The following is a 12,519-nucleotide window of genomic DNA, read 5'->3' on the forward strand; positions in this document are numbered from 1 at the left end:
AATATTTGGCATCTGGAAAGGACAGAAGAGAACTAGAAGGAAAAAAAAATTGTACCTAAGGTTTAATTCTATGAATATCACCTAGCAAGAAGCAAGAGCATTTAGAAATACATATTTTGCAAATTGGCTTGGGAAATATCACCTTTGGGATAGATTTCATCTTTCTTCACTTGCTTATTTCATTAAAATTTTTTTTCTTTTTTTTTTTTTTTTTTTTGCTTTTTAAATGTGATTGTTACCTCCTTGAATAAAATTTCCTAATGACTATTGTTCCTTTAATTTTATTGATACAGATGACTAGTGTTGTTAGTAAAGATGTGATTCTCCTTGCATTTCTCTTTTCTGGTTTTTCCAGCTTTCAGTATTAGAAAATGGAAAGACATGTGGTATAAAGCTATTTACATATGAACTCTCAGAATTGTAAAGCTCTTATTCCTTGGATAGACTTCTGCCTTATTTCAGAAGAAATGAAAAATATTTCCCTGCCCCTCAAATTAAGAAAGAAATATAATTTTCTTTATCTAACTTTTTTAGATCTTAGTTGGGGAGAGGACAAGAAAATTCTTCTTCATGTAGTATTTTATAGGTTTCCAAATGATATTCAGTAGGATCTAAATGAAGACATTTAATGTTGAAATAATTTTTAAAATTTGTTAGATATTTAAAATGCAGCAACAAAGAATAGAACTTTATGGGGAGGAGAGGTCATAGAGCTCAATTCATCTATAATTTTCATTTTATAGATTAAAAAACAAAGGCCCAGAAGGAGAAATGATGTTTTAAAGGTCATATAACTATGAAATGGCAGAGCCTAGAACTCAAAACCAAGGCCTCTTGATTCCAACTGAACCCAATGTTCTTTCCATTACACCTCACTGCTTCTTTGGGAGATTAAATCATGGGAGGAAATTCTCTTGTGAACAATTAAAAAATATATTTGTGTAGCTGAGGGATGGGTTGAAACAGTTTCCTCCGACTGAGCACATGGTCTTTGCATATGAAGGTACATGTGTTTTGTAGTCTTGTTAAAGGCAAAGTGAGATCAGAGGCTCCTGTGATTGAAGGAAGTTCACAGAAAGACAAAAGGTGATCAATGACCAAGATATGATCAGTTTTCTGCTTTCTGTCATATTGATATTATATTGTTATATCATATGATCAAACAGGATTAATCAGGAGTTTCTAGTTTAGTACATTCCCCATTTTATAGAAGAGAGAACTGAGGCAGACAGAGGTTAAGTACCTTGCCAAGGGTCACACTACTGTTGCTTGAGGCAGGTTTGTTGCTATTTTTTTAAATTTTAGAAATTTATTCACTCATTTATTTTTTCATTTTTTTACATTTTGAGTTGCAAATTTGCTTTTACCTTCAGCTCCCCCTTTTCTATTGAGAAGACAAGTAGCATGATATGAATTATCTACATGGAGTTGTGAAAAAACATTTCCATATTAGCCATGTTGCCAAAAAAAAGTCAAGGAAAATAAAGTGAAAGAGGTATGCTTCAGTCTGAGGCAGACTTTTAACTTAGATTTTCTTAACTCTAGGTGCAGTGTCCTGAGTCACCTGGCTTCCTCATTCTTACTTCCTGAAAAATATCTTTGAAAACTTTCTTCATCTTCATTTATTCCCTTCATTACTACATTGAAACAACTAGGTGTCCAAGTTGTGCTAAAATTTAAAAAGTATTATTGAATTCTTCATAGGATTTATTTGTCCTTTTTCCCTCTAATCTACACAATGGTGCATATGCTCTAGTTATTTGTATTATAGTCTTTTCGCAAGTACTTATCACGAGGACTACAATATAAGATGACAAAATAGCTTGTTAAATTACATTTCTTTTTGTCTTTTGGTAAATGATAAAACCAGTTGCACCAACTTTCAGAGGTGGTATTCAGTAGTAGACAATGAACTGAATTTGAGGACTTAGGACCTAGTTTCAAATCCATGCTCTCTACCATATTACTTGTGTAACTTTAATGAATTTACTTTCTCTATGGGTATCTCAAAATTTTCATATGTAGTGATCTACAGAAGGGCAGCTTCATCTCCCTGAGTTCAAAGCTGGCCTCAGACACCTAGTGACTGTGTGAACAAATTATTTAACCCTGTTTGCTTCTGTTTCTTCATCTGTGAAATAAGCTGGAGGAGGAAATGGCAAACTACCCCACATTATCTTTGCCACAAAAATCCCAAATGTGTTCTCCAGAGAGTTGGACATGACTAAAAGAACTGAACAACAGTAAACTAAATGATTTTTAAGTTCTTTTCTAGCTTGAAATATGCAATCCTGTTTTCCCAAGAACTATATTCTTTGCTTCTACCCCATGGTAGAACCTGTAAAACATAATTTCACTGAAACACATTTTTTTTTTTCTTTTGGCTTTGTTTGTGGTAAGAACATTAAGATTAATAACCATTCAGTTCTTCAAGGTATACATCCAGCTATCATATATTATACAAAAGCATTGAATTCAAAATACCAGAAACTAAGCTAATGTTTTTAGATGAACTAAAAACTGTATTATTCATGGTATCTCCTGATCCCTTTTCTAGCACTATGATATTCTGGCTATAGAAACACCAAATTCTGTTTTGAGTTAGTTTTATATAGAAATATAAAAATAACCAGAGAGATTGGATGGCTGGAGGGTGCTAACAAACAGAATTAAGATACTCAGTTTAGCTTTACAGATTATAAAAAACGTCTTGTGTGAATGACAGTGTGGTAGATATCCTTTAAGGGATATAAAGATATATCAATGTCCTTGCCTCCTAAGTGCTTCGGGTAGAAAGAATAGATAAGTACACTAATAACTCTGGTACTTGGTTTACATAAATGTCCATGAAGAGTTTGATGAAAGGAACCTGGCCTATAAAATGATAAAGTTTAGTTTTTTGAACCAAGATTAGAGAAGATCAAAATAGGGACAACCAGGAGTTATATAAATATAAACAATGAATAGAATAATGTCATCAATAATAGAAATCATGAGCAGGACCTAAATGACCACTCAACCTTTGTTCCCTTGGAGGCCCACAAACATGTTTCTTAAGCCAGTGATATTAGGAGTCAACATGAGTCCTTACTGGCTTTAGTCTTTGTTACCACAAAATAATATTGCAAGAAAAAAAATCCCCAAACAAAGTGCATCTGCATTCTATGAAAATAGTTATTGGCTGACTGCTCTTTGTTTTTCTTTCCTTTTGTGTCCAACTTTAATTTCTATGTCTCTCTGAATATTTTTGAAAAAAAATTCATTTCTATTATGTGAGACAATTAATTTTACTGGAAAATCTAAAGGTTTTATAAAAATTCTCCAAGGGCTTGACTTACCTGCATATGCCAATAGACAACAAATTGATGGCCATGTTCCTCCTAATGTTTATGCTGTTAATCTTCATAGTTGATGAGCAATGATGAAGGCTCATGAGGGAAAACAGATGCTGTATGTTTGACATACTGAAAGGCCTTTTCTCAAGACCTTATCAAAAAGAACTAAAATAAGAATTGTCCTTGGCACAAGCTAAATATACTTTTTAAAATTCAGTTCACCAGAGAAGGAATTTTGAAGCTGTAATTTAATAAATATTCTTTTCTAGGAAAATATGAGTACTTGTTTCCCCTCTTACAGTATCACATGTAATTTAATTTTTAAATCCAAGATTTTATGTTCTAGGATTCTTTAAAATCTTTTGGGGGTTGGTCTTATCTCTACTATGGGAAAATATTTCTATGGAATATTCTCGTGTCAGCGTGACTTGGGTGATGTCTCAATACTAAATGCATGAAAGTGCTTTGATTAGATTAAAATAAATTTAATCCTCACCAAAAGAGCATAAATATTTATAAGGGAAGAAATAAGTTCTTGGCTGTTTTGAGGAAAATCTGCCATAGTTGTATCCTTAGAGTCGACATCTCTGGCAATTACTTTTCACCTTATGTCCAAGATGAATAAAGAATGAAAGGAAAACATGAAACAGATTCATAGCTTCTAGTACTGTATCGCAGAAATAACTAGAGTGTAGGGAGGTTAGAAGATAATCTTTAATGAAAATAGATTAGAGAACATTCAATATCTGTTTATTTGTAATATCAAACTTATATTGGGTTAAGTCATGGGGAGACTTTTTAAGAAAGGAATAGAGAGGTGCTACTGATAAACCTAACAACTAATCAATATTTTATGAGTCCTTTAAAAAAAATCATTGTTGAAGAGGAGCTGATTAACACTGGGAATTGCAGTGGAAAGACATACTTGGACTTAGGAGAACTTTAGCTCAGCTTGATAGCAAATTAAATTTTTTAAAAGAAGGAGTTTAGCATTTGTAAACTTTTTGCCTGCTAGAAAGGTTTATATTCCTTAACTGAAGTATAGATATCCTTTGATATCTACACTTGAATTGAATTTTGAGTTTATAAAATGGTAAAGTCAGCTTTCTCTGTTTATTAGATGGCCTGAGGATCCATACTTAATGGATTTGAAAGAAAGAGTAATTAATCATATTAATACCTACCAATAGATGGAAAAATTTAAAAAGATGAACTATATTTGGCTGAGAAACATATCATTACTGTAACTATATAAGGTATATTTAAGAATATTCCACTGAGACTTATTTTTAAGTAATAAAAATTTAAGGACACTATCCCCTTTGATACTTTTTGAGAGTAGACTCTAAATGTTACGCATATGTACCACAGAGGGTCAAGTTAAAATAAATTCAAACATTAATAAAAGAAAGCAACACAAGAACTGCAATTGAATATTTTCAATTTTGTCTCTTTTAAAAATGAAGCTATTTAAAGCTAACTGATTTTGTTTTGTAATGGGCTATACCATGATTCTTTGTCTCTGACCTCAATTCAGAAATTTAGTTGGTCTGTAATAAGTTAAGTTTAGAAATTAGTTCTTCTGCTAATCACCGTTCTGTTTTTATGTCAAGGAAATCTGTTACCCTGATGAATGCAGGTGGACACTAGGGAAATCTGGTCTTGTATCTTTATACTCCCAAGCTATTCTTCAAGGATATCTGGTTTATTAGGCAAAGAAATTTGGTTTACTATCTCTGTCCTTACAGATGCAGTTGGATTCAAACAATGAACATCTTTTCAATACAGGAAAGGGGAAATTTTAGCTAGTCCTCATTCACAATTTCTATCCACTTCTATTTTCTTCTACCTGTGATTGAGAGCTGTCCTCATTTTGGGGTCTTTACTTTCCTGGGTAAACTGAGGTCTTATTTATTGTTAAATTTGTACTTTGTTAATAAATTGATCATGTTCTGGATTTTGTAACTCAGTCTATCTTATTTTTAAGCATTATATAATAAACAAATTAAACAAATGTAAGTAGATTAGACAGGTACCCAATAGAAATATTAACAACACTGTTATAAAGTCCTTCAGAATAGGGTCATCTAGGATCATAAGATCCTTTATAGGATCATAGATCTTGGGCTGGAAAGGATTTTCAAAGTCATTTTGTCAAATCCCCTTATTTTATACCTTATTTACTCATTTAACACCTAAGCTGTATTTTAAGTGAAAACAGTCTATTTTTAGACCATTTTCCATAGATATAGAGACAACAAAGACATGTGTTCCCAGTGCAGGGATGTACTTGTGTAAAGACACAGAGGTGGTATATGGAGTCTTGTCATTCAAACTGTCAGCAAATTATTAAGCACTTATTATGTGACAGACACTACACTTGGTATCATGGCCCTCAAAGAGTTCATGTTCTAATGGAATAGAATAAATTTTACACACAGAATATGCATGTGTCAAAAATGGAAAGAAATCTTAAAGAGAAAACCATAGTGATGGGGGCGGGGGGGGGGAGGGAGGAAAGGAAAGGCCTTCTATAGATGATGAGATTTAATCTGAGTCTTAAAGAAAACCAGAAATTAAGGGAGAGAAGGGAAAGTATTATGGGTGTGGGCTACAGTCTATATAAAAGTTCAAGGTGGGAGTTGGAGTGTCATGTTGGAGGAATTATAAGTAGACTAGTATATCTGGGTCATAGAGGACATAGAGGGGACTAAAGTGTAAAAACACTGAAAATGATAGGAAGGGTTAGATGATAAAGGGCTTTAAATGCTAAATAGAGGATTTTATGTTTGACTTTTGAAGGTAATAGCCCCTGGAGCTTATTGAGAGGGGTGTGTGTGTGTGTGTGTGTGTGTGTGTGTGAGAGAGAGAGAGAGAGAGAGAGAGAGAGAGACAGAGAGAGACAGAGACAGACAGACAGACAGACAGACAGAAATCCTTAAAAAAAATTATTTTGGCCAGTGAGTGAAGAATGAAATAAAATAGAGAGGGACTTGAAGCTAACCCCAATTGTATTATAGCAGTCAGTGCGTGAAGAGATGAGGTCTTGCACCAGGGTGGTGGTTGCATGTAGAGATAAGAGAATGTATGCAAGAGAAATTGTGACAATAGAAGGGACAAGATGGCAACAGATTATGTATATGTGGGGAGAATGTGAATGAGGAACTAAGGACAACATCCACTTACAAAGCCTGGTTTAGTGGGAGATTAGCATATTCCTCAACAATAGAGAAGTTCAGAAAAGAAGAGTTTGGGAAGACAATGAATTCCGTTTTGGATATGTTGAGGTTGAAATGCCTTCAGGATATATATTTTGAGATGTCCAAAAGGCAGTTGATGATATGGGAATGGAGAGATTAGGCCTGTATATATAGATCTGGTAATAATCTGTACAGAAATAGTTGAACCCATGGGGCCGGATGAGATTACCAAGTGAATACTATAGAGGGGACAAGAGAAAAAAGATCTAGTACATTTGCAGTTAGTGAGCATGATTTGGATAATGGATTTTATAAATGGGAAACAGCTAGATTTGATTAAAATGAAGACTATTTTAAACAGAATAATACAAAATAAGACTGGAAAGCTAAGCAGAACATATGTTATAGCATTCTTAAAATGCTTGACTGAGAATTTTATACTTTAAAGAATTTTTATAGCTAGTCCTGCTCTGGTCTAGGATGCTAACATCTGAAATATTATATGAATATTTGAAACACCACAATTTAGAAAAGCCATTGTTAAGTTAAAAAGCACCCAGAGGAGGACAAATATGGAAGAGTGAAAGATCTTTCATCAGAAGCCATATAAAGAATAGCTGAAGGATCTGGGAATGTTCAGACTAGAGAAGTCAAGTACACCTGAAATTAGTGAGCATGATCTGGCTGATGGATCTTATAAATGGGAACCAACTTGATTTGACTTAAATGAAGAGTATTTTTTTTTTTTATTATAGCTTTTTATTTACAAGACATATGCATGGGTAATTTTTCAGCATTGGCAGTTGTAAAATCTTTTGTTCCATTTTTCCCCTCCTTCTCCCCACCCTTTCCCCAGATGGCAGGTTGACCAATACATGTTAAATATGTTAAAGAAGTATATGTTAAATACTATATATATATATATATATATATATATATATATGTGTGTGTGTGTGTGTGTGTGTGTATGTATATACATGTCCATACAGTTATTTTGTTGTACAAAAAGAATTGGACTTTGAAATAGTGTACAATTAACCTGTGAAGGAAATAAAAAATGCAGGCGGACAAAAATAGAGGGATTGGGAATTCTATGTAGTAGTTCATACTCATTTCCCAGAGTGTAGCTTTTGCTGGGTGTAGCTGGTTTAATTCTTTACTGTTCTATTGGAACTGATTTGGTTCATCTCATTGTTGAAGAGAGCTACGTCCATCAGAATGAAGAGTATTTTAAACATAATAATGCAAAATAAGACTGGAAAGCTAAGCAGGTTCCCTATAAAGGACATTATAGCTCCCTGAAAGGCTGCTATGTACAATGTTCTTTTTCTCCCCAGAAGGAAGAACCAAGAAAAATAAATGGGAATTACCAAAAAGAAAATTTAGCCTTGATATAAATAATAAAATCCTAATAATTAATGGTATTTAAAATGAACTGGGCAACCCAAAGTGGAAGAGCTAATGAAACCGGATTAATAGAAAGATCGTCATTAATAGAAGTGGAAAACTTGAGAGGAATAATTGGATTTTGGTAATTAAGCTGTGTTCTAATCTTGGACATGATGAGTTTGCAGTCAGAGATGATGATTCAGCAATAAGTTCTCCTATATGTAATCCTGAGTATAGTCAAATTGGGTTGGTTATACATATTGGCTGTGTGATCCTGGACAAGTCATTTAAACTTTGAATGTTACAGGAAACCTTTCTTAATATTACTGTTATGCAGTATATTTGCTGATCTACATTGGTAGATCTTAATTAGTTCTCCATAACAATGAAATTGCAAGTTCAGATAGCCTCTTGACAAAAGCAAAACAAAACAAAACAAAATGTGTAAGTATTTATGTGCAACTACTTAGAGAGAATTAAAGAAGGCTTAATTTCTTTTATTTTGTTCCAAAATTTTTCTACCCTATCCTCCCCCCTTTATCCTAAGGGTATTCCTCACATCCAAATCTCCTGGAAATATCATTTATGGGTTTCTTTACTGTGTTTTAAGCCCAGAAATATTCTCTAACCAAAACTGTTTGTGAAGTGCTAATTAAAGAGGATACTAAAAGCATGGGGTAAGGTCAGCTCCTCTCATATGAATCCGCTTCTTTTTGGTAGAAAAAAGATCATCTTTATCTAATATGGGTAGAATTATATATATGAGTGTTTAAATCCTTGATAACTTTTAATACATTAGTTATGTTTGGCATGTTAAACTTTTTTTTCTTTTTAATCACATTCTCAATGTGTCATTCTACTGATACAATTGATTTAAGAAAGACTATGTTTAAGAGTGCCATTAAAAAAGCTGGTTTTTCTTGAAGTAGAATGGGGAATATAACTAACTTCTAGGTCAAGGGATCTAAAATCTGAGGTCCATAGATGACCCCCTTAGGCATTCATGGTTAGACTTCAGAAACTCGAAAAAAAAATCCTTCATTTTCATATTATTTTCACTCTAATTGACCTTTAGTAAATGTGTGGATATGCTAGTATGAAAATTTCCCTCACAAATGCAGTTTACAGCCCAGTCAATGATGAAGTCAGTCAATATTTAAAGAAATTATTTCATATTGTTTATTGGAATGCTAAATATTGAAGCTAAATACTTTGGCTCTAAGAAGACAGGACTCATTGAAAAGGACCCTCTTGTTAGTAAAAAAGGGAAAGGGAATGGTAGAAAATGAGATGGATAGATAATATGGAAACAGCAAACATGAAGCTGGACAGGCCTTGAAAGAAGGTGCAGGATAGAAGGGTCTGGTGTGCTGTGGTCCATGAAGTCAGAAAGAGTCAGACAAGACTGAATGACAGAAGAAAAAGGAGAAATAGGAGAAGATGAAGGCAAACACAAAGAAGACATAGACAAAAATGATGAAGAAGATTCCCACAATAACAACAGATGAATCCTGGGACTTGTCTGAAGTATAGAGAGGCTAGAAGACTGAGAGCCGAGTACTTGGAGTCAGGAGGATCTGAGTTTGATTTTTCTGTCAAAATTCTTATTAAGTGTGTTATACTGAACAGGTCACTTAACTTCTCTGTGCCACAGTTTCATTAATTATAAAATGTGAATGATAATAAAAATACTTAAATCACAGTTTTTTTTTTTTGTGAAGATGAAATTAATTAAGATATCTAAAGTACTTTGCAAACCTTAACATGTTATATAAATGCTGGCTGTAATAGTGATGATGATGATGAACTTGCAAGTACCAGGAAAGCATTTGAACTTAGATCTTCTATAATCTAACCTTAGAATTGTATTATTCCATATTGTCTTTACTTAGAGTATTTTTACAAATTTACTATTGTAACAGTAATATTCTTTTTTTCCAGGTACTTGTATAAGAATGAAATCCACACAATAGATGCCCAAGCCTTTAAAGGGCTTATATCTTTGGAGCAGCTGTAAGTAATTCCAAGCTAACTTATTGAAACATGACTGAGTTCATTGAGAAGTTAAAAAACTTAAAAGTGTGTATGTGTGTGTGTGTGTGTATCATATATATATATATATATATATATATGTATATATATAGCCTTATGTTCAAGTTATGTCTTATTCTATGAAGAAGTCTTTAAAGATTCATATTCATGTGACAACTTTAATGTTATCTTTTCAATAAAAGTTGTAGATACTGAAAGTCAAAATGGACCTTAGAGAACCTCTTGTCCAACTCCTTATAGGGTTTAGAAGCTTGGAAATCATCTAGGGCAACCTACTAATTTTGCCTATAAGGAGATAGGGCCAGAGTATCATCATGGACAGCACATACATGATCTAGAATTCAAACTCAGATCCTTCAATGTCAGTCAAGACTCAAAGTTTGCTGTTTTTTCTTTTCCAGAGAAGTAAGCCAAGCGGTAAGGTGTTGCTGTGGTGCTGCCAGTGAGGTTTCCTAGCTAAATTCCCAGTCCAATTTTCTTTTTGCAACATAAAACTGATAATGTGAAAACTATGCATGGTGCCCTTACAAACTGGCAAATCAGTATCAGGACCCCAGGATGAAATGTAAATCTCACTATGAGAAAATCAAATTAAGTCAATAATACCACTGAAACAAAATTGGATACTTTATTCTAGATTTTTCCATAATGCTTGCATGTTTGTGAGACAAATCCTACTGTTATATTTGAAAGCATTGTCCATGCAGATCACAGCTTTACAGACATGATTCCATTGTGTAACAAATATCGTTGTTTATCGCGTTTGTACAAGAAAACCTTTAAGATATAATTTGTTATTTATATATAGTTCTTAATAGGACTTTAATAGCAGAAATTAGTGATGACTGGCTTGAGGGAGATCTGATTTAATAGCAATGCAGAAGAAAAGACTTGAGGATTTTAGTGGACTGAAACTTTAATATCTCAACATTCTGGGGTGATAGTCCAAAAAGCTCGTATTTTTTCTCATCTGTAAAATGGGGATAAAATAGCTCCTATCTTCCTGGGGCTGTAAAGAAAAGCAAAAGAAATAATAATTTCAGTGTGCTTAGCACAGCACCTGACACATAGTAAGCACTATATAAATGTTAGTAATAATAATAAACTTATTATCTATTCAATTAATGTTGTTTATTAATTAACTTATTTAATTAATAATTATTAAGATTTGTGCCACTTAGGTTGTTCCAATAACCAGGTGTGTAGTGTTGAATAGTAGAAAGAGCACTGTCTTAGGAGTGAGAGGACTTAAATCCAGCTCTGATACTCAATACATATTTGACTTTGGTCAATTCACAACTACTCTTGTTTCCTTAGTTTTTTCTTCTGTAAAATAAGGGGAAAGACTTTTTCTTTCCATTTTCTCTATCATTGTCAAATGTATCACCATCCTTACTGTTCCATAGGCTCATAACCTAGTTGTTATTCTTGATTTCTCACTCTCTTGAACCCTATTCTCCTCACATCTATTGCCAAGGTGTATTGATTTCACTTTTGCAATATATTGTGAATACTCCCCTTTCTCTCCTCTGCCACTTTCCTGGTGCTGGAACTAATCTCTTCTTTCCCAGATTACTGTAATAGCCTGCTAATGGATCTGCCTGTTGCAAGTTCCCCCTCATTCCAATCCATTCTCCAGTTAGAGGCCTAAGTGATTTTTTTCCTAAAGCACAGATCTGACCATGTTATCCCTGGTACCCTCCCCCAACTCAATAAATTTCCTATCAATTCAAGGATTAAATACAAAATTCTCTAATATTCAAAACCCTTCATAACTACCCCTCCCTTTTCAGGTCTTCTACCTTAATCCCTTCCATTTGTTCTTTGATTCAATTGCAATAGGCTCCTAGCTGTTCTTTGAACAAGGCACTCCATCTCTCAGTTCTGAGCACTTTCATTAGCTGACCAGCATACCTGGAATCTTCTTTTTCATCATCCCTGTCTCTTTCTTTCCTGCTTTTTTTTTAAGTCCCAGAAAAAAATCCATCTTCTACAAGAAGTCTGCCTCAGCTCCTCTTAATTTTAGTGCCTTCCCTCTCTTGATTATTATTAAGCTTGTCCTTCCCTTCCCCTCATCAGATCATGAGATCCTTGAGATCAGGGATTGATTTTTGCTTTTCTTTTTATCTCTTGTACTTACTTTTGACATTATGCTTCACACCTAGCACAGTATCATTTCATGACAGGTGTTTATAATGATTGTATAGAAATGAAAAGAAATATAATTATTTTAATGTCTATTAATCATTTTTGTTCCACTTATGTATACTTTTTCTCCATTGTTTTAATTTTGGGTCACATTCTGTAAGTATGAAAAATCTATTTACTTAGTATTTTGTGTTATACTATATAATTAAGAAAGCCTTTTCAGAACAATCCAGCAAGGGAGATGACAAAGTAGTTATTTTTTTTCTTCTATTTTGTAGGTAAAGTAATTAAAGTTCAGAGAGGCTGGGTATTCTAGGTTTTACTAGTGTTGAGATTAGAAAACTAGTTCTTTATACTTCCTATCTTCTGTCTTTTTCACTAAAGTGATGCTGATA

At 33.4% G+C, this 12,519-nt stretch overlaps 1 protein-coding gene across 2 annotated transcripts in view; it reads left to right on the forward strand.

Annotated features, from left to right (window-relative positions):
* The window catches only part of PXDNL (peroxidasin like), a 538,497-nt gene that overhangs the window by 277,772 nt on the left and 248,206 nt on the right, over window positions 1–12,519 (forward strand). For both annotated transcript variants that reach the window (XR_004230951.1, XM_031946417.1), the window contains exon 4: window positions 9,866–9,937. Coding sequence is in view for 1 of the 2 variants with exons in the window: in XM_031946417.1 (XP_031802277.1) it covers window positions 9,866–9,937 (72 nt within the window). In the remaining variant the exon portion in view is untranslated. The remainder of the gene's footprint in view (window positions 1–9,865; window positions 9,938–12,519) is intronic.

Source organism: Sarcophilus harrisii, chromosome 1 (genome assembly GCF_902635505.1).
Source record: "Sarcophilus harrisii chromosome 1, mSarHar1.11, whole genome shotgun sequence".
NCBI classification, from domain to species: Eukaryota; Metazoa; Chordata; class Mammalia; order Dasyuromorphia; family Dasyuridae; genus Sarcophilus; species Sarcophilus harrisii.